The sequence below is a fragment of the Tenebrio molitor genome, chromosome 1 (genome assembly GCF_963966145.1).
Source record: "Tenebrio molitor chromosome 1, icTenMoli1.1, whole genome shotgun sequence".
NCBI lineage: Eukaryota > Metazoa > Arthropoda > Insecta > Coleoptera > Tenebrionidae > Tenebrio > Tenebrio molitor.
The window spans coordinates 32837234-32861090 of NC_091046.1; the positions used below are offsets into that span (position 1 = coordinate 32837234).

The 23857-nt window shown below is 33.9% G+C and overlaps 1 protein-coding gene and 1 long non-coding RNA gene across 7 annotated transcripts in view; one reads left to right on the forward strand and one right to left on the reverse strand.

The window, feature by feature from the left end:
- Nucleotides 1-23857, reverse strand: part of LOC138137164 (sensory neuron membrane protein 2-like) — a 37881-nt gene that overhangs the window by 10308 nt on the left and 3716 nt on the right. For 2 of the 3 annotated variants that reach the window (XM_069056475.1, XM_069056473.1), the window contains exons 1-6: nucleotides 13040-13301; nucleotides 9748-9905; nucleotides 8981-9122; nucleotides 1698-1964; nucleotides 1428-1639; nucleotides 791-987 (exon numbers count right to left, since the gene is read on the reverse strand). In XM_069056475.1, coding sequence (XP_068912576.1) covers nucleotides 791-987; nucleotides 1428-1639; nucleotides 1698-1964; nucleotides 8981-9122; nucleotides 9748-9905; nucleotides 13040-13165 — 1102 coding nt within the window. In that variant the 5' untranslated portion in view covers nucleotides 13166-13301. Of the gene's footprint in view, nucleotides 1-790; nucleotides 988-1427; nucleotides 1640-1697; nucleotides 1965-8980; nucleotides 9123-9747; nucleotides 9906-13039; nucleotides 13302-23857 lie in introns of those variants that run through there. The other variant, XM_069056483.1, reaches the window with a different exon arrangement.
- On the forward strand, nucleotides 21238-23491 carry LOC138133287 (uncharacterized). 4 transcript variants are annotated; one of them, XR_011160310.1, is made up of 6 exons: nucleotides 21238-21647; nucleotides 21702-21902; nucleotides 21953-22279; nucleotides 22353-22728; nucleotides 22837-23112; nucleotides 23171-23491. It is a non-coding gene; the product is annotated as an uncharacterized lncRNA (long non-coding RNA). The 4 variants fall into 4 exon arrangements; XR_011160309.1 differs by having other exon boundaries at nucleotides 21240-21647; nucleotides 21953-22518; nucleotides 22576-22728; XR_011160308.1 differs by having other exon boundaries at nucleotides 21239-21647; nucleotides 21705-21902; nucleotides 21953-22728.

Consider the following 23857-nt stretch of genomic DNA (forward strand, 5'->3'; position numbering starts at 1 on the left):
TGTTGAATTTTATAATATTAAATATCTATTGTATATCTATTGTTTTTGTTATGTTATTGAAGTTATTGTATTTGGTTTTTTCTTTATTTGTTCTCCACTGTTAAATGGTATTGTTTGCCGTTAATAAACCTATTTCATCATATACAAAACATCTTAAATCTATTTTTAGCGTGAAAGGAGTGGCAACAGCGCCGGAAGTCACAGCATCGAAATAATGTAATATATTGTAGGAGGTGAGAGCGATCGAATCATACAATCTAAAATATTACAGGAAATTGTTACCCCTCTTTAGAAACCTTTGTTACCGACTCTCCCCTTATGTGAAATTATGCTTTTAGTTCTTTATATGTGCATCAGGTGTAGTGGAGGCTTGAGCGCCCGCGAGTATAACGGAGGTCTTAGCGATGAAAATGTACCTATATATATATATATATATATATATATATCAAATACCTATTGTTTAGTGTTTGTTTTATTAAAAATGTGATTTTTGAAATTTTTTGAAAATTTGCATTACGCAAACACAGTAAGTGTTCTGAATCTGTGTATTACGAATGGTTTATCGAGCGATCAAATTAATTTCTAATCGAGTCATCCGGATTTGAATCCGTATTGTCTTTTGCGATTGATATGTCGAGATCTAACCTGTGTTTCACGCTGTGATTATTGGAGCGTGGAGTTCAAGTAACGACATACGATTTCGGATTCATGGATAACTCGATTACAAATTAATTTGATCGCTCTTTATGTATATTTACATAGATGTAATAAATATATAATTTTGTCTTACCTACGCAATTTGTCATATCTAAAACTCCATCGCTTAAACATCCGTAATCTCCATTTAATGTTCTACTTCTGTTCACGCAATAACAATAATTTTCGGAATTGTCTTGAGGGGCATTAAAAGAGTCGTTGGTCATCACATACTTATATCCTTCTATTCCTTTCACAATCTCCGTACTTTGATATGCCATTTTTAAACGTCTGCAAAATAAAAAAAGTTATTCGGACTGTGAACGTACGTAGAAGTGTAATGACTTTTTACATGATTTTTCAACAATTAATTCAAATTTATAATTTCAAAATTATTGCAGCGGTTAATTTATGCGTCCGAATAAAAGGAAACAAACAATTACAAATGTTGTGTGTGTTGTAGATGACTTTATTTGAACAAAAATGTGTTACGACAATAAAAAATAGAATGCATTCGTAACATTAGAATTGTTAAAACATAGCAAAAAGGAACAGAGAAATAAATTTCTTTATAAATTAAAGAAGCTTTCGTTTTTATGATTTTATAGTGTTAAGAAATAAAGAAAAATTATGGTTTTGTTGGTATTTGGTTAAATTATTAAATTCCTTGATATTGAACTTTGTAATCATTCAAGGTAAAATTCTTCGCATAAATAAAAGATAAAAATAACCTGCAAATATCCTCTGAAAACACGTCAAATGTCATTCTGGGAGTTACATAAGGCCGAAATGTTGTAGTGCTCTTGATTTCGTTACAAACAGAATTCTTGTTCCTCCATACGGAAACACGAATTTCGTTATTGTATTTTACCAAAGTTGATATATCTTCCTTTTCTTTCATTCCACTTTTGATAGTAAGACGACCAAGATGCGTGTTGTTTTTCTAAAATATAATGCAGCTTCTAAATGTTACAGCTACCCAAAAACGTTGAAACACTTACGAAACGTAAGTATGAGTAATTTATTGATTTGTTAACAATGGTCATGCCTTTGGCAATTTTAGCTTTAGCTTTAAACTGATCACAAATCATTTGAGCTGCGAAATCACCTTCACCTCCGTTTTCGCAAATTATTATACCTTCAAATAATAAATCCTTCACTTTGGAACTCACAAAGAGACCATTATATTTATTAAAAATTTGAGGAAGGGCATCGTTGACAGTTTCTAAAGCCGAAGGAGACATTTCTTCAACAGCCAAAAGTAGAGCCTATAAAAATAAATAAGTGTAATTCTGGTTTTTAATATGGTCGATTTATTATTTTTTTTATAGAACAACGTTTTAAAACAACTCATTTTTGTAATTACCATTTTATAAGATAATAGTTATTTACATTACCAGATGCGTAAGTGAACTTTTTTGGGCAAGAAGGTAGTTCAAGACCCGAGGCGGCAGCCGAGGGCCGTGAAACCTCCGAGGTTAAAGAAGAACTTATGCATCGTGTATTGTATTAAATTTTTCCTACTACGAAGCACCAACGGTGTGAATTGTGTAAGTGCGTGTAATCTGTAATAATGTTAGTTTGTCGTCTACAACTGTCATTCCACTTACATATGCTGTAAAGCAGCCTTTAGGAACGAATAACCTCACTTGATATGTTGACATATGTGTCAGTTAAATCGTGTCTATGTTCTTATGGGTGACAGTAATAAATTTCAAATTTTAATTTGCAAACGTCAATTATAATGACAATAAAGGTTAAACTACACCCAATTTTTGTGAAATGACATGAAAAGAGTGGACGAAATTTTTTGGCCGGAATAGTACACTTGCTTTCAAAACTTTCGCGTACACCTATTTTTCGCTGTATTAAATCAGGGTTGTAATTAATCAAGTCTGACATTTAAACTTTTGAAATACCTCGACTGACAGAGCAAGACAAAGTTTTGATGCTTTCCAAATTAGAAGATGAGTGGTCCATAAGAAGAGTTACTACTCATAATGGGCTAAATAAAAGCACTATTCAACAAGTAAGAAGGAAAGAAGAGGTGGGAACAAGAAGGGGCCGTGAGTAGAAGACCAATCATAATTTTTTTAATTACTATCAATGTCATCTTTAATCTAATCTCAAAATTACCCGTTCACATTGCTTAAATTTTGCAAAATCGTAATTACTTGATTTTAAATGTGTACCTACGCGAAAGTTTTGAAAGCAAGTGTACATTGTGTATAGCAGTAGAGGCCGAGGGGGGTATCAAGCGATGAGTTAGGAATAACAGAAAGGACGACGACGGTTTTGAATATTTGAGGAATTGATTGATTTTTGTCGTGACAGTCGCTTCTTGGATCCTTTATGTTGCCAATGGAAGAAAAATAAATTCCCTATGCGGTAATATTTTAACAAAAATTATTGTTTGATCTATTAACATAAATCTTCTATTTTAAATAAACCCATACAAAAGAATTTTTGAAGTAAAATAAGATATCAATTTTTTTTCATTTATCATTTAGCTAGTATGAAGGTCTATAGTCCAATTTTTACCCTTTTGAGGTGACGTCACGATTTGCTTCCTCTCTTTCTCTCCACTGAAACGAGAGAAACAGAAAAAAACAAAAAAAACGGCACCTTTATTTATTGTTAGTTACTTTGTGGTTATTTACACTTATTACGTTGATTAAAAACATAACCTTTCGAAGCAATAGTCAACAAATTTAGAACATAATAAAGTCCGTTTTTTTTTAATAATCAATTGTCAAAGTGTTGTCAGGTTGGCAGAAAATTCGAAACAGTGAATTTTATAAATCACGTTTGGAACATTGACTTTTGAAATTGTCACCGATTGTCACATTTGACAATTTAAATTTAAATTAAACACGTGTCTCACATTCATAAACATATGCAACATAACCTCAATAATGATCTAGGGGGAATCTAGGGTGAAATTGAGATAGAACTGCACCAAATGTCAATGATTTTTAATATACAGTTTGGTCTTTTTCTGTATTTTGACACTGACAATTGATTATAAAAAAAAAACGGACTATAGTTATTTATGATCAATTCAAATTTGTTTCTGATCCTAGCTCAAACATACGTGAAGTTACTAAATAATGAGGTCATCGCAAAAGGGTAAAAATTAGAAAGAGAAGAAAAAAGTGGGGGTTGTCTTTTAAAAAAATTGGTGATGATGTCATAGCTCAAAAATGGATAACGTCATGAACGAGTGAGGCAACTTAAAATAAGCATTATGAGAAATAAAAAGTTACCTGTTTCAGCGTTTTCGACAAATGTAATTAGTTTTGAAATTACTTAATTTAATCTACACTGTATACTGAGTGACATTAGAAGTGGAACACCAAGAAATAATTATTATTTTAAATTGATTTTTATACAACATATTAATCTTGATTCAACGTAAAATGATTAAAATTTCAGCCTCTTACATCAACTAATAATTGACAAACAATTAATAATTTGTTTGGTGACGTTGGTTTTGGATACATTCATTTAACCGCCTGGGCATTGACGAAATGAGGTGATCAATGTCCTCTTGAGGCACTTGGTCCCACGCAACTTGAATTTCATCTTGCAGTTGAGCTAGGGTCTGGAGGGCGGTGCAGAGTGATCAGTCCACTCTTCTCCCGATCATATCCCAAACATGTTCGATCGGGTTTCGATCGGGAGATCTGGCAGGCCACGGTGAAATGTTGACACCAGTTTCATTTAAGAACTGTAATGTTTTTCTGGCTATATGTGGACGAGCGTTAGCTTGCTGAAATATTGGCTAATGAAGACCATTTAGGTAAGGCAACAAAAATGGTTCCAGAACTTCGTTTATGTAGCGCACAGATCTCATATTGCCCCAAATGAAAACCAATGGTGACCTGCTGCCAATAGCACCTCATACCATTATTCCAATAGTGCGGCCTCTCAACAGCAAACTCAATATCAGGCCTTTCTTCACGACGTCTCTTACTCGCCTGCGATTACAGTGCATCCCCAAACAGAACTTCAATTCATCGCTAAACACCATATTGTGCCATTCCTACCTCCATTGTTGTTGTTCTCTGCACCACTCCAATCTTTGACGACGATGTCCAGCGGCCAAAGGAAGCACCAGACGAGGACGATAAGACAACAACCCAAAAGACCTGATGGGACGGTATGCTAACAGGGCTACCCTCTTCTACAAACCACTGGTCTCCAATCTGCCAACTTGTGGAGAAACGGTCTGTGAGAGCCTGCGATCCTGGCGGGCTGTAGTGCGTCTTGGTTGTCCAATGGGTCTTTGTCTTATCCCTCGTCTCTCTTCCTCCCATATTTGACAAATTCGCACTACCGTAGCGACACTGCGATCAACGCGAAAGGCAATTTCCCGGTATGATAAACCAGCTTCCCGGAACGCCACAATTCGACCACTATCAAAATCATTTACTTGGTGGTATTGTCTACCTCTTCGTACTCTGGGCATTTTGTCATAAGCCGTAGGTGTCAAAAATTGTGACAGAAAATCAGACACGTTTTAACTGAACTGTGAATGAGTGTTTTAAGGAAAAGAAAGAAAAGAAGTAAAAATAGTATGCATAAAAAAACTAAAGATATACAGTGCATTTTTTTAAACTGTTGCCATAGGGAATTGCATGGTAAAACTTATACCCCCTGTTAACTTTTGTTCTGATGAAAATATTCAAATCATTTTTGGAACAAAGTTTGAAGATTTTTTAAACTATCGGACAGAATACAATTCAATATCCTAAACTGTCGAAAAAGTTGTGAAAAAAATATTTTTTTGTTCGACACTGTCAGAATTTGAGAATTTTCTCCTGTGTGAACGGAGTTTGATAAATTTGACAACTTGTCAAAACGAAACGTCAAGCTAATTTTAAAGATTTTCAACGATTTGGAGCCTTTGGGGGCTCGTCGAACAAAAAAACGTTGTATTCAACTCGTTCTTGTGTAATTTGGCCTTTTTTGGCACTCGTGGATCTTTAAAACTCTCGTTTCACTCGAGTTTTAAACTGGCCCACTCATGCAAGGCGGTCTCAAGTTACAGGCCAGGACACTGGCTGTGTTGCCACATTCCCTGGTAGGCCATTCCATGACCTACGATGTTCCAAAAATTTTGAAACGAATTCGACATTTAAAATAAATTTTGACAAGTCCTTGGTCAAATTCGTCAAACTGAATTAAAAATGTCATTTAAGTGTTGCGTACCAAATTGCAACTCAAATTATGCGTCTTCTTCTTCAAATTACGTAGGTAGCTAAATACTTTTATTTAAGTTTCCATCAAATGAGGAAACGAAGCCAATTTGGAAAGAGATTTTAAAAATCGAAGAGTGAAGAATTCGCAAAAGTAGCCATGCTTGTGCTAAAGATTTTAGCGGGACAGTTATCAATGGGGACAAAATGCAGCGACTTGTGCCAAACGCGGTGCCAATAACTTCTAATTACGAAGAAATTACACTTTGTGAAGAAATAATCAAAATTAGTGATGACGATACAATCACTAGAGAAAATCATTTGGTTTTAAAAACGAATATTGAAATGAGACTGGGAAGCAAGTTACAAGAAATGGGATGGGATTTAGGCAATGGGGAGAACAAATTGTTATATTTAAGTTGGAAATGCCCACCTCGCGTTAGTTTATAACCAAACAGTTTCAATAGTCCGGAACACAGCAGAGCATCTGAAATATTATCAGTAATGAGCAGTGTCTGGACGAAATAGTACCGGACAAGTCGACCAGTACAACTTTGCGTAATACCCCACTCACATATAAACACGATTCAGCTGGTTCGTTTTCAATAACAGGGAACCAGCTGAATCGTGTTTATGTACGAGGAGGGGTTACGCAAAGTTGTACTGGTCGACTTGTCCGGTACTATTTCGTCCGGAGCACCGTTAATGAGCACCGTTATTTTTCTGTCCCTAAGGTGGTTTTAAACTATACCGGGTGTAGAATTGGTTTACGAGACATAGGATTTTACATGTAAAAGTAAAGAGATCCAATTATTGGCTCCCCTAATAATTTTATGACAAAATAGTTAAAATGAAAGTTAGAGAGAATTAAAAGTACTGTCTAATTCCACTCTTTGTTTTTTTCTAACATCTTGTGGTACTGAAAGAAAAGCAAGAAAGAAGTTAAGACAAAAATACTAAAAAGCAGTACTAGCAATGAAATTTGTCTTCTAAAATTATTTGTCGGGTGGTTTCACTATTATTTAATTTTCTTTTGATCTGCCCTTCAAATGAACTCGTACAGGACTACAGGACGAATGAAAAGGTATCTTCCATTAAATGTTCCAATTCTTCGAATTGTTTCTATGGCTGAATTTGGTTGGTCTGGGAAACCTGAAGCAAATGTTGCTTGGAAATTTTTTAAAGAAGATCCTCCATAATACCATTTAAAGAAAGAAACAGAATTTCATGCCTAGAAGTACTTTTTAGTATTTTTGTGTTAACTCTTTTCTTGCCTTTCTTTCAGTACCACAAGATGTTAGAATAAAACTAAGATTGAAATTAGACAGTAATTTTAATTCTCTCTAACTTTCATTTTAACTATTTTGCCATGAAATTGTTAGGGGAGCCAATAATTGTAACTCTTTATTTTTACATGTAAAATCCTATGTCTCGTAAACCAATTCTACACCCGGTATGTTACAATGCGATTACGCATTTTCGAACTGTCGTAAAATTAGATCACTCATATTTGACAAATGTAAATACAATGACAGGTTTAGTGGATTTCAATTTTTTTTCACTAAATGTTGGTGAAGCAATGTTATCAGACTGTGGTAGGCCATTCCATAGCACACTGCCTTTGGTCAGTGTCATGGCCTGGTAAATGTAGATCGCCTTGACTCATGCCAAAAAAAGCCCAAATTACACACGAACTCGTTAAATAAACTACTATTCTAGCGCGCCGGAATGATGGTACGTCGAGCGGCCGCCAGAATAGCGTCCCTGTCGGATCAACCAGCGAGCACCTGACCATCTCGACTTTTGACTTTTGTCACTTTCATTTAAAAAATAAATAGTGTGATCTCCTCGAGGCTATGATTAAAATCAATAACAAAATAAAATATAAAATCTAATTTTTGTTCCCATACCGTCTACTACGTTTTTGTCAAATTATTTACGTTCATTAATTTCAATTTTGAAGAGTAAAATTAGTAAAATAAAACTGCTTGTCGTTGTTCAAACAATATGCATTACGTAGTCTTATTAATGATCTATTACAAAGATAAAAATTAGCACCAAACCTGCAGTGGATCATAAGTTAACAGAGGATATTATTTTTACCATGCAATTATGTAATTCCCTATGGCAACAGTAAAAAAACGCATAAGAGATCAACCAGAAACTGTGGAGAAATTAAGGGCAAGAATAACTGAAGCTTGTAATTCCATTACAGTGCGACATTTACAAAACACGCGAAGAAATTTTCAAGATCGCTTGGGACATTGTCCAGCAGTCGAAGGAAAACACTTTGAACAATTCTTTTGACAATTTCTGTTAATTTCTTGAGTTACTTGTGCGTTAACGTTTTTACATTTTGTTTTTTTTTTTACAAATAAATGTTTAAATGTTCTGCCATCCAAAAGCTAATTTAATCATAGCCTCGAGGAGATCTCGCTATTTTTTAAATGAAAGTAACAAAAGTCAAAAGTGGAGATGGACAGGTACTGGTTGAGCCGACAGGGACGCTATTCTGGCGACCGCTCGACGTACTATCATTCCGGCGCGCTAGAAAATATTTTTTTCACAACTTTTTCGACAGTTTAGGATATTGAATTGTTATCTATCCGATAGTTTAAAAAATCTTCAAACTTTGTTCCAAAAATGGTTTGAATATTTTCATCAGAACAAAAGCTAACAGGGGGTATATGTTTTACCATGCAATTCCCTATGGCAACAGTTAAAAAAAATGCACTGTATGTACATAATAGGCTGAAATTTTAATCAGTTTTATGTTGAGTCAAGACTAATATGTTGTATAAAAATCAATTTGAAATGACTATTATTTCTTCGTGTTCCACTTCTAAAGTCACTCAGTATATTTAAATTTGTTAAATTTCGTTATTTAGATTAGGTAGGTACTGGAAAAGAATTTATTTTATATTAAAAATGTAACCAAAAATAATAATCAATAACGTTGAATCATATTTCTTGTCATAATGGTATTAAAGAAGTAACGTTAAGTTTGAGAACTCGACTTGTTGACTGGTAAATTATATTAATTGAAATTTAAACTACGTAAATAGATTGAAATATACACTTACATTAAAAGGCGAATTTAAAATTGTAACTGCATCCTCATCTGACAATTTTCCAGACGCATTTTGGTCAAATTCAAATTTCATATAATCATAGTAAGATATTTCATCTGAATTCCATTCAATGCCGTCTTTCCATCGAAATAATCTAAAAACATTATCATAATTATTAAAACCAATATACAGGGTGTTTTCGAAGTTGAGGCGTTCCTTTTAACATGTGATCGTATGCGTTGTTCTAAAGAGTTTTAGCCAAAATCACCTTAGTAAAATATGTAAGGCAATGAAGATACAATAAGTTAATTTTTTTGAAATTTTTGAAACCGGTCCTGCTCAAATTTGCGCTGATTTGTTAGAAATTAGAATTGACAAAAAAAAATGAAATGAGCATGGACGTTAATCAAAAATACTGTCAGAGTTATCATCTAATTAGTCGCAATGGCTTTATCATTACGAAAATAATAAGCTTACAGATATATGGGCAATGTTATCGGAATACAGCTGCGGCATCCAGAGAGTACGCAGAACAATTTCCGGAAAGACACCATCCTGGACCACGTCAGTTATTAATTTAGTACAGCGGAGAAATACATAGGACCGGACTCAAAATTTTAGAAAACAATAAAAATATACAATCAATTATCTCCGTTAGTACAGACATTTTACTAAAAAGATTTAGGCTAAAATTCTTAAGAATCATGTATAGTACCTCATATTACAAGGAACGCCTCAATTTCGAAAACACCCTGTATGTATTTTATCGTTGCACCTACTTATATACATAAGGTCCAACCTCTTTAACAATTGGTTTCGCACCTTGCAATATCTCATTAACATTTTGTATGTCAAAAAAGTAAACTTTTACTTGAAAAGGAAACGGAACTTTCATGAACAGGTCCCATTGAGGAGTTTTTTCTTGTAGAATAGTATTCTACAATATCAAATATACAATATGATTAACAAAAAAAAAATAGATAAGGGGCACAAAACATAGAACAAAATAGATCAAAAACTTCTTAAAACATGCGTCATAGCTTCAGTCATATTAAAATATTTTGTAAATAATCTGTATACTAGGTACTGAAATAGTTATTTACGAACCAAGTGCGGGAAGACGAATGAGCGGAAGATGTCTTCACGCAAGTGGTTCGTACAATATTTTTTGTACGAACATTAAATTAAATTTTTTTGTTTTAATACATTAAACATAAACGAACATAAAACCACGTAGGCAGTGACTTTTGGTTATTAGAAACAATTGCTTCAATTGAAATTTCAATGTTTGCAATAATTTGTGAATTTTGTAGGAACAATTTCCAACGATTATAAATATTTCCCTAATTTTTTAATGGAGGAAAATCCAGGGAAGTTGTATTTTATGAACTAAATTTTATTATTATCAAGACCGATTTTTTTTTAATGCCTCAAAGGACCAGTGTTTTTTGCAATTTTTACATTCGAGTTGATCGGGAAACACTCGTTTCGGAGTGAGCGTTGGATGTTGGAAGCGTCGCTTTCAAGGCTATGAGTACAAAAACACATTTTCACACTTTTAGTATACTTATTAAAAGTAATTTTTTTAAAAACATGGTAATTCGCAATTTTAAAGTTAGGTTATGTGAATCGTAGTCTGCGATGATGTGTAGTACCTAATAGTAATACTTGTTCACGTTGGGAAGAACAGTTGCGGTGCAAATGACTGACCTGTTACTATGACAACTCATATGAAAGTTAATGCCAAATGTGTGCGATTTGCACCACTGATGTTCAATCCAACGTGAACAGGATTTACACGCTGTGCCAAAAGCAAAAAACCATTGTGGTGCAAATGACTTAACTGTGACTGTGATAAGTAATAGGAAATGCCATGAAAAATGTGTATTATTTGCACCACAATGGTTTTTTTATTTTGGAACAGCCTTTAGGTAATGTATGTAATTTGTGTTACACATTTTCGATGTACATATTTGCTTTTTACAGCGCTCTTGCCAAGATTTTTTTTTTTTTAAACACGATACCAACTAATCTTTGTTGAAATTAAAGACGAACAAATAGATACTTGGATACATTTGAAATTGGAATTACTCAATTTAAAAATTCTGGAAATTTAAAATTTTTAACTTACCCGACCAAAGATAGGTAAGTTATTGTGATCGGTCCAAAATTTCGAATTGCTAATTTCATCAGATCTTTACGTTTTGAGGTCCCCTGAACACGTTTATGAAGTTTTTAGAATGATGTCTGTCTGTGCGTCTGTCTCTACGTCTGTGCGTCTGTCTGTCCCACTTTTCGTTTTCCCACGATTACTCAAAAACGCTTTGACCGATTGCTTTCAAATTTGACCAACACAAATTTATCCGTGGTCTCTCGAGTTGAAAAGCTTCTGGTATCAATCGGACCACGGGGGGTGGAAGAGGGTGGGGGTAGGTCGAAAAAATAATAAGGGAACATGGAAATTTGACTTTACCGTTTGAAAAGGCATGTGTTTTTATGTCGGAAACGATGTTTACCATTTGCGGATTTTTCCAATATGGCGGACTTATGAAGTAATTTACGTCTTCATAGATCGACGGCGATAACTGTTGAAACTTTTAACAAAAAAGTCTCGGATCTTGCCATTGGAAATAACTCTGTAATAGTGAATAGTGAATAGAGTTTGGTGTCAATCCGACTACGAGGGGTGGAAGAGGGTATAGGTACAGGGGGTATAATTTTTACCATGCAATTTCCTATGGCAACAGTTAAAAATTGGGATGGAGCCGAGTCGAAGACCCGGCCTAGTAACTTACCCGACATCAATTTAAACCAATCTGAATTGACCCGGGATACCTATTTTGTCCGTGTTAACCCACATAAGTCGTCTTCTAATTCTCGCAAATAGTAAATATCATTTCCAACATAAAAACACATGCCCTTTCAACTGGTAATGTCAAATTTCCATGTCACCTCATTATTTTTTCGAGCAACCCCCACCCTCTTCGACCCCTCGTAGTCGGATTGACACCAAACTCTATTCACTATTCAGTATTACAGAGTTATTTCCAATGGCAAGATCCGAGACTTTTTTGTTAAAACTTTCAACAGTTATCGCCGTCGATCTATGAGGACGTAAATTACTTCATAAGTCCGCCATATTGGAAAAATCCGCAAATGGTAAACATCGTTTCCGACATAAAAACACTGCCCATGCCCTTTCAAACCGTAAAGTCAAATTTCCATGTTCCCTTATAATTTTTTCGACCTACCCCCACCCTCTTCCACCCCCCGTGGTCCGATTGACACCAAAAGCTTTTCAACTCGAGAAACCATGGGTAAGTTTCTGTTGGTCAAATTTGAAAGCAATCGGTCAAAGCGTTTTTGAGTAATCGTGGGAGAACGAAAAGTGGGACAGACAGACGCACAGACAGACATTTTTCTAAAAACTTCATAAACGTGTTCAGAGGACCTCAAAACGTAAACATCTGATGAAATTAGCAATTCGAAATTTTGGACCGATCACAATAACTTACCTACCTTTGGTCGGGTAAGTTAAAAAACGCACTGTATATAGTATCACATAGCACAATTTATTGCAATCAGGTAATTACACAAAATATGTATTATACAGGGGTATTCACGAGTAATAATGGACCTAACAACGTCCCAACGCAACCAAATAAACGAGTAGATACCAATTGATCTGTTTATTAATTTATTAATTTAGATGTCAACTTCATGTCATATTAAAAAAAAAGAACAAAAACCAGCTATATTTTAATTTTTTTTAAATAAATATAAATGATCCACGAAGGCCATGAAAATGTATACCTAACTGGTTTCGTTTCAATCTTTGTAATTACACTATAAGTGATGAAAATGTGATTTTTCAACGAGCAATACATGAAATCCAACGAAATATTTTTATATACGTATATAACAGATCAACTTTAAAATTGACCAAAAAAGTCTTTCAAAATATGTCCTAGTGACGTAAGCATTTTGTAAATTATGAACTAGTTTAATATGTCGGTATTTAATTAATAAATATTACATCTAGTTTTTGTTTTTGAGTATAAATTTTTATACCTCCCAAACTTTTTTGTTTACAACGATGGGAAAAATTCTGTAACCAAGTACGAGTCCTACAATTACAATCACTACCCCAAATAAAGCACAGTAAATTAACACTTTTGTACTTAACACCAATTTCATGATTTACGTTTAAAAAATACTTAATTTAACGAATTAAACACGATTAAAAATTTATTTAAAATCTTACACTATTTTTACTCATACATATGCATCGGAACAGTGGTCATTACTGTTCGGATGCTACATACGCATTACATACCGGCCAACGTAATCAAAAATGTATTACCATTATTAGATCTGATAGAATAAAATGAGAAACATGGGAAAATTATTGTAATTTTTCATGATTTAATCATTAAACAACATTAACCTTGGTCTGGTCAAATGTTCAGTATATTTTTGCAATATCTTGATCAAGGAAATAAAACTATATTTTGTAGCCATTACCAATTGATGCCTGTCCATTATTTCTAATGTCAATGTTTGTATTTTAGATGTTCGTAATTGCTTAATTAAACATGACCTATGAAATGATAAGTTTTAATAAATAGGCCCCTCATACAACATACCTCATCAAATACATATAATATAACCTGTGAAAACTTTTTTTTCCTTTTAGGTAAATCATCGATTTTGTTTTGTAGTCTTTTATTCAGCTGTAATATTTTAATAAATTACTGAATTGAAAAGAACATTTTCAAAATAAATTACAATAACATAGCTTTACTCTGAGAATATAAAATAATTGAATCCTTCACTTGGTGTAGGTACTTAACTATACCAGAGTATCGTAGGTGGCTGTGCGCTAGGCTTCTCCACGACCAGAAAGTACGAATCAAAAACAATGAAATCTGAACAATTTTCATATTTCAATTAAAACTTGGCACAAAACAATTAGGACGTCGCATTGATATCTGACACTGACAGTTTTGAAATCCATGGCAATCTATGTATTTCGTTGAACATAATTATGGAATATTCATTCAATTACTCGTACTTGTTATGGAATGAAAATACATGCAAAACACATAAGAAGCAAGTGTTTCAGAATAAATATTCCAATCCCAAGAGTGAGAATTTTTACTTTCTATTATTAAACATGATTTCGGAATTATTAAATTCACTAACGGTCGTGGAGAAACATTTTATTAACCTGTATCTATAGGGTCTACTAATTATTATACAAAGTGTCCATAAAAAAACATATTTGCGATTCCATTTATCAGTGATGTGAATTATATGAACTAAACCTAAGACATACTCAAGTCGGTGGTTATTTCAGTGGTTTGTGTTTTTGAAACAAAACGACGGTTTAATTGAAATTTACTTCTATCATTTAAAAATGAAATGCAAAATAAGTTTTTGGCTGTAACACGTGCCGAAAAAACAAACCAGAAGCATGTTTTCATTTATTTCCACTTAAAATCAAAATATATTTTCATCAAAAATGCTTTTGGTTCTAAAGATTGGGTAGAGAGAAGGAAAGTACGAGAAAGTGCTTTATTAATGGGAAAACTTTCATCTAATTATATGAGGGTCTGTAGAAAACACTTAAAAAAGAAGAGTACCTACATTTGTAAATTAAATAGTATTTTAAGGTTATACCGGGTGTATGAAAAATCTTTGGTGCTAAAACTTCCTTATTTTGTATCCGATTTTAATAAATGACACGTCAAGCAAAATCGTTTAAGAAACAGTACAGCCCGACATGCTATGATTTTTTTTTTGACATTCTATCTTTTGACAGACCGCAGCTAACTTTGTTTTTTTAAGTTGCACTGTATATTTTTCTATCTTTATTCTGATAGATGTTTATCTTCTGAATACATAAACATTAAAATAAAAAATCAAAAATTTGTTGTTAATAAAAAAAATAGAATTTCCAAAAATCAAGTAACCATAACTTTACTATAGCAAACATTCGAAATTACCTCCATTCTCTGTAAGGCACATTCGACACCTTCCACTGACACCCATTGCGGCGTTTAATAAAAATTCTGGTGGTCCACATACTGCTACGATTCTTCTTACTAAATCATCTCTGTTATCGACCGAAGTCAAATAGACATTGTTTTGAATGTCCTTAGCTCTCCTAGTCACTTTGCAAAATTAGAATGCACTTTTATTACTGTTTAATGTGTGTGACTGCTTCATTTAAAAAAAAAATACATTATTTTTTAATTTCTGCTTTTTGTTTCTATGCATAAGCATTGTTGTTTACATTCTCATATTCAAAATAAAAATCTCTATAAAACTGAGCAAAAATAGTAGTTTATTTGACGAGTTTGTGTGTAAATTGGGCCTTTTCTGGCACGCGTGGGCCATTTTAAAACGCGTTTTAAAAGCCCACGAGTACCAAAAAAGGCCCAATTTACACACGAACGAGTTGAATACAACGTTTTTTTGTTCGACGTGCCCCTTAAAGGCTCCAAATCGCTTAAAACCTTTAAAATTAGCTTGACGTTTCGTTTTGACAAGTTGTGACATTTATCAAAATCCGTTCACATAGGAGAAAATTCTCAAATTCTGACAGTGTCGAACAAAAAAAGTTAATACTGCAATTTGAAAAAAAAGTTGACTATCATCTGTTAAAAACAGAACTCAAGAACAAATATTGGATCAATTCAAATTATAGCCCATTGAATACCAAAGAAAAAATTCTAATTCGAATTTGGTCTTGGACGAATATTTTTAAAATTATGATTACACATTATTAAAAATGACATTAATGACAATCCTTGTTACTTTCTTACTTTATTCAAGTTCGAAAAATCACTCTAGCTTAGTTGCGATGTTGCAATAGATGCAAAATTTATAAACAGCATTTTTTTAAATGAAATTAGAAATAGGTCAATAATCAAATTGGTGAAATTACAAATTAGTGCTGAAATATTTATTTTACTTGTTTAGTTATGTATTATTGATGCTATTTACATATTGTTTGTCTCAATTATAAATTTACACCACCTGTTGAATTATGTTGGCAAAATAAAAATATTTCTAATTTGGGGATTCTTATAACCAAAGTTGGCGTATAATTATTTTATAAAAACATTACAATTAGTTTATAAGTTTATTTTGCTTTTAGAATTTGATTTTCTATCTACTTACTTGCTGCATTTAAAAAAAGGTTTTCGTTCTTTTTCTTTATTCTAAAATTTTGAGATGTAAAAACGGAAATTGACAGATAACACAACAAATACGTGTTGCCGGTTGTATTTCCAACGTAGAATGCAGTGTTGGGGGAAATTTAGAATTGAGATAGACTTTACATTTATTTCTCCATTACAATCGAAGCAAATTTCCAAGTTTCAATGACTCAATGAGCGGAGGGTTAACAGTAAATTGTTACTAGAGTTTTTTTTGTTTCTATTTCATCATAGGTAGAATCAAGTGATGTAACTATTATCCGCCGCTCTTTTTAATACACACCGTATATTCTGCAATAGAATAAAAACCATTTAATTTTGGTAGCAGCGAATATGACGACAGGAAGTGATATACCAGATAGATGCTGATCGGATTTATGTATAAATTCATTGTGAGGTAATTTTATTATTGTCTGTAGTTCACGTTTTATTGTTGCTGGTTCAAGAATTCTTATTATTATTATTTGAACAAGTTGACCAATAGAATGTCCCAATTACAGGACAACCAAGTAAAAGACAAAGCAGAAACAAACAAAAAAAAGAAACAAAAACGATTTAAACTGTAGGAGATCAGAGATTTTGATTACGTCTATTATTTAACCTAAGAATCAATAATTTCTTTCTTCTAGTAGATAGTCAATACTATAATTAACCACACCATAAAGAAATTTCCTTAGTAAGACCACTTATCTAGTGCTTAAAGATAAGCAGTTAACTGTAGGTATTTAATACAATAAAGTTGTGTTGTCATATCCGCTTTGAGCATAGACGCCATCAATTATTACACATCATAAAGAAATTTCTATAGTACAATTACTCAAGTACCTAGTGCTTAAAGATACGCAGTTAGTACTTAATAAAGTCATCAATGTTAAAAATATTGTGTTCACTTCAAAGAAGTATTTTATCAAATTCATTATTTCTGTTTTTTCAAATAATGTTAAAACTCCGCCGAACCCGTTCATTTTCAACGCTTTGAACTGAACACAGTCTACTTCTACTACATGGTTGGTGAACACCAGTTTAGAACCCTGATCTTTATAAGTACTCAATATGGCATTTACTTTTTTCTAATTTGCTGTTTTAACAAAGCTGTTAACGCATTCATTTTGAATGCGTTAATAAACCATTAACACATCCGAAATCTAGAGACTTTTTTCAGTTGATAACACACATGCCGGCAGCAAATTTACTGTGGTATTCTCTGCTATTTGCCTTATTTCTAGATACTAATTCATCATTAATTGCAATTTTGCAATTTCACTTGCGAAAAATGACAACTATGTATGTCTAGTCTAGATTCAAATTTAAAATTTGATTTTAAATATCAACTTTGAAATAAAAGTGTCACCAACTGTCACAAAATTCCCTAAATTACCAAAATTGATTTTATTTGTAAAAAAACATGTATTAGAAAAAGTAGCATAAAAAACCCTTTTTATAAAACTTAAGCATTCTTGCCTGCGACAGTAGTGCTCCAAATCTGACTCGCGTCAGATCATATTAAGATTATGTAATATCTGTTCACGTTGGAATGAACATCAGTGGTGCAAATGACCTGACCTGTTACTATGACAACTCATCCCACGTGAACAGGATATATTAAGTTTTATAAAACTCATATTTTAATATACACTGACCGTATGTAACAATAAAATTACACATTTTGAAGCACGCAAAAGGATATTTACAAAAGTTATTTATGTATTAAGGGCGTAATGAAGGCGTTTGTGGCCCGCGGCGTGACATTGGTATAACATAACACGGTAAGGGCCACAAACACCAATTATGCCCGTGGTACATACAAAATTTTATGTCCGGTCGAAGTTTTGAATTTTATAATAATTTAGGTAGATTCAATTTTAAAATAACGACACAAAAATCAGGAAGGTGGAATAAGCCAGTTATTGTTATTACTGTAGTAACGGCATAAACAAGGGCCATAAAAACGTTTACAGCCCGGGGCTATAATATACTGAATTACGCCCTAAAAACTAGTCCATAAGTAGGCAAAATTCGCCCGATCGGACATAAAGAAACAAAAAACCTTCATTATTAATACTGAGTACTCCAAAATTCGCGGAACAACTTAGCAGTACGTTTTTAAGTAGTCATTAAAAGATCAGGTAAAAATGTTAAAAAAAACAATCTTCTTTTTTATAGAAGATATGGACCTATTCGTTGCACTAAATGTGGCAACATCACATAAAAACTTTCTAAATATGTATCCCAATAGTCTGCAAATATGTATTTCATTTTTGTTGTATTCATGGAAATGCGATAGAAAAATCCGTACGTAATTACGTAATTACGTAATTTGAGATAAAACGAACATAAAATTACTACAGAGCGCCCAGAAATGTGGTAGCAACTTTTACACAAAGTGTCACAAGATGGCACTTTCGAAAAGCCAAATTTGTTCAATCTTGCAACATTCAATTTTTGAATTTTTCCAAAAGAATATGTTAAGGAGGTTTTCCGAACAATTTTTACCCCCGATTTGTGCACTAAAATTTGTCGAGATGTTGCTCGAAGGGTTCAGTAATGCATTGAGCATAATGGTGGTCAATTTGAACATTTTCAATAAAATTTAAATTTGAATGTTTTAGGTTTGACAATTCTTGACATTTATTTATCTCAATTTAGATAGCGGCATTGCCATGGTTGCCATGCATAAAAAAGGTCTCTGTAAAAAAGTGTCATCTTGCGGGACCAATCGAAAAACTTGCTACCACATTTCTGGGCTGGAAAATGCTGGAAATGCTGGAAATAATGAATAAAATAATTCCAAACCTGATCAGTGATCACAATCGTTCAGAATTATTATTCCACTGACTAGTAAAAGACAAATAGTCAAAATCGTTTTTAAAATTTAAAATAAACGAGATCAAAACTTCACCTTTTGAGCCCCTAGGTATATCTCACAATCTAAGAGGTATAGAATTTTTTAATTATTTTTCTCATTATCTTCTCACATGAGTTGACATTGCCCCATTGAGTTGTTCCGCGAATTTTGGGGCACCCAGTATATTTTCGAAATTGTTTGAGAATGATGAGTGGATTTACTACATTGCTATATGTTTAAATGACTTTCGACAACAATAATCTAATGCGTAATTTGCGTAATTATTTCGGGACCATTTTGACACGTTATTTCAATTTAGGTTAATGAACTAAGTTATAATAAGGTGGCTCGGTGGCCGCATGGCTGTCGGAGAAAGTACTCCGAGGTCGCAGTCCCGATGCTAGTGGGTTCGAATCCCACCGAAGGGGGAGGATTTTTTCAAAGGAAGGAACCTCCGCCCGGCCATGGATGTGTGTGTATGTCTATTAGGGGCTGACGGTAGGGTGGTGGAAGGAAGAATCAACACTCTTTCGGCCACCACCGCGAGGTCAGCACGGGTTCGAGTCCCGGCGGGAAGGGTGCCCATGGGTGTATAAATGTTGTTGTGTATGTCTGTGAATGTGAGGTGGAATGGGCGTGGGTGGCCGGGGAAAGTGCCCCGGAGCCCCGTCGCATCACCGATAGGCAAAGGAACAAGGAAAATGAATTGGAAAAACGGCCGACCGAAAGGTACCGTAAAAGCCGTATGGCAAAAAACGGGAATGGCAATTAAAAAAAAAAAAAAAAACCTAAGTTATAATAACTATCATTTTGTTTTTGGAATGAACATTGAATTGTGAATAAAAATGGTGAACATGGTAAACTAGAAATGAGCAGTGGGAGAAGGAAGTCAACCATTAGATTCAAGGAGCCAGCATGTACCGGACCTAACAAATGTTGTACCTTTTGATATTATACTTTGATAATTTTGTGGTAACTATTATAACATTTTGTACAAGCGTATACTCAAAATTTGTTTTGTTTAGCTTTTTGAAATATTCAATATTGATGTCACGTACGGAATCTGTTGGTTAGCATTAGGGTCTGATTTCGAATCTATAAGCACCTCGACTGACCATCACCGCTTGGGTACGTGGACAGCGGATTGACGCCTCGGTGTCACGCTGCAGCGCCAGCGCCATGCTTACGTTGTCCTGGCTTCGTGTCAACCTCGTTCGTTTAATCGTTTTATTCGTTTTATATATTAATTTTTTAAAATGTGTTATTTAAAGCAAGTATTGTGTGTTCTTCTTGTCATCAGCGGCTGTAAAAAACAAAAACATCGAAAACGTGCGGCGCAGCTATTCATGTTATAGTTATTTATGTGACAAGCTTAGTAAATTAATCTTTACGGGGCGCTGGCACTTGTTGGACGAGTGACATAAGGAACGAGTCTCCATAAGCCAGTAAGCCCAATAAAGATTAATTGCTAAGTGCACGTATAACTACTTTATTACTCTTTTACTCTTAATAAAGCAAAGTTTTCGAAATTAACATGTTAGTTAACTCAATCTCAATTTCAAAGAAAACGGTTTTGTAGTAATTCAAAGTGTGCTGATAATTTGACATGTTACGTTAACGGAGATAAATAAGTATTTTGATAGCACATAATTTAATTCTCCACCCTTCTTTGTTGTAATGTTTTTAATGGAAAAGAAACGAACAAAATAAATCAAAACCACAAAAACAAATGCAATGAAATTTAATAAAAGAAAATAGTAGATTGTTTTACATGTAAAGAAAAGTGAAGGTTTATTAACGTGTGAAAAACGTTTACATTTTTTACGTGCTAGTAAACCTTCAGTTTTCTTAGGACTTGTATTTTTGTGTACTCGATGGAAGGTTTGAATGAAAATAGTTATTTGTGTTGTAACGAAGTTACTAAGAAACGCTCCCGGTGGCGGAAAAATTCCGTTCTTTCTCCGAGCCGGTGCAGAAAATTAGCGCGGAGCCAACCGCCTTAACCGCGTCGACCGAATCCGCTCCGGAACCCGTGTTTCTTCCGGCCGACAGCACCCGGACTCCGCGCTGAGCCGAGCTCCCCCACCGCCCCAGCCGCGAGTCGCGGGCCGCGCGCAGTCCCACCGTGGCAATAAAAGGACCGCGCCGAGCCTGCAGACTGCAGAGGGCAGAGCTAATTCACGGATTACCGTCGCCTGCGTTGATTATAAAAGCCTGCCAAGTAGAGAATTAGACCATTATGCTATTTTCTGCCGCTATATGCTCGTGGCGCTAGTTATCCTCTGGTGACAAGTTGAATTTGACAATTGCAAAGTTAGGTTAATATTTCATTTTGTGTTTTTCTTACAAAAAAATACTCCATTTAAAACAAATCTTTTTATTACGATGAACGTTTATAATTTTAAAACTTTTCTGGAGAGCGGTTTTGTGTCCAGTTTTCTTTTCAATGCGTTGGAACATTGACTAATTTGGCAGCTGATATTATGAAGCACTGGTTTACCTAATTTTTCAATAACAATATCAGCTAAAACTGATCGATGTTCTTCACATGTGAAACAATCGCTCTGTGAAACAGGATCCAGTAAAACATGGCGAATTACAGATAATGGTGATGAATGTGTTTGTAGAAGAGGTATTAACTTAACAATAAATTCTGTTATAGCAGAAATTAAAGAAATCATCGGTTTCGATGGATACCTTAGGGAGCCTCTATCATGTAAATAAATTAAATCTAACAATTTGTTACTAGCTGCAGGAGTGGAAATGTCTGTAAGACATTCATGACAACCATTTATTCTTTCTTCTATCGTTCTCACAATATATCCTGCTATCCAAGCTACAGCAGCTGACTCACAGTTTTCAGGTAAATTTATACTGGATGGAAATAGTATATTACTTGTTAATTCATCATAGCCTGGCATGTTTTTCACAAACGATGTTTCATTGGATGAACTATCTCTGCTAATAACATTAAGATTAACTCTGGCCCAGTTAGATGATATACTTTTAGAAGATTGGAATAACTCTTGGTTTTGAACATTTCCATAATCAGAAGCTACAATTATTCCTGTCTGTAGCATTTTTTTAATGGCATACTCAGCGGCTCGTGCATCTGTCATATCATTGGAACCTCCCCCAAGTCGAATGCTACTGAAAAGAGATTCTATTGGATCAGAACTAAATCTCCGTGTTAACACATAATAGAACCCATTATGTAGAAGATAATTTATACATTCAAAGGTTGATTGACTAGTAAAAATTAAAGCTTCTGCTGTTTCATTGCTCAATGCTTTCATGTTACAATTTTTCGAAGCATGCTGGAGGTCTTGTATGTACTTGGGAAAATCAGTCTTCAGCCAATTGAGACGCTCATCAGTAATTTGTTTGTATGGAGCACTATCAGGATCTAATTGATGTATGTGTTGCTGACGGTCACTAGCATCATGTATTTTGAAAAAACGATACATCATCTGCATAAAGTTGATTGTAGCACCAGCATTGGAAAAATTATATTGACTAGTTTCATTTCGTTGCAGATAAATTAATAAATTGGTGATGACTGGGGAGAATATCTGGATCGCCCTTAAAACGTTCATTTTTTCAAACGTATTTGGTTTGATATGCTTTCTTGTCAAAAATTTAACTGGTTTGATAATCATATCCTTTTGTAGGTTGTATATATTTTTTAGGTAAGTAGATGAAATTATACCATTACTGTCTGCCATATCATGATTTAAAAATATATTCCGTGCATTTTTAATAGCATGGCAATAATCAAATGACATGAATAATTTCAGTCCTTCTACAATGGGATGAGGAATGCTTGTTTTCAAAGAACCATTGCCAAAATGACGAAAGAGTGCTACATTTGATTTGTGATTGTCACCAACTAATCGAATAATATTAAAACCACAACCAGTGACCACCTGAAGTATATTCTTTGTAATTTCATAAAGCCGTTTCCCAGTTATGCTTCGGCTGAAGTAGTAAGCAGCAGGGATTGTGTATTTTGTACAAAATCCGTGGATTACGAAACAGAGCAATTTATTTGCCAAGTGCGGCTTTTTACCGATGTAATTTTCATTGCTTGTATTTTCCAAACCATAAAACCTATCTTCTGTTCTACTGTAGCACATGCGATCCTTTATGGCCATTTCGTCAAAGATGAGAGACACCATACGTTCTTTTGGATCTTGATATTTAGCTGCCTCAATCATAAGTCTTTGTCTTATAAGCGTCGTGATACCAACTCCATGGCTTACACAAGCAACGTATTTTGCCATGGTGGAGCGGCAGGGAGTTCGAATAAACAATCTCCTACCCAATTCGTAACCTTTCGGAGAAGCAAAACGCCATGTAACACACGCTCTAATTGTCATTTCTGACCATCTGGGACATTTTAAATTATAATTATGTATCTGTTCTAAAATAAATATGGCTTTGAGATCGTTATTATTTGCATTTTCTTGTATTAATTTTATCTTCTTTGATATATTTTTAAAGTCATCAAAAAATGTTTGCAACTGTTGCTTGTTCTCATTAAGTGAATTTATCTTTTTTTGTAAAACACTATTTTCCTTTTTCAATGCAGCAATTTCAACATCACGCAAATTTACCTGGACTGCAATATCATTTCTCTATAAATTCAAAATGTGTTACAGAATGTATTATTAAAAAAATTGATTACGGTACCGGCTTATCTAACTTATTTTGTAAAATATCAATTCTATCTTTATATTGCTTGCACAATATCTCCAATTCCGAAATCCTCAGTTTATTTACGGGGCATTGGTCTGGTATTTTATGATGCTATAAAAA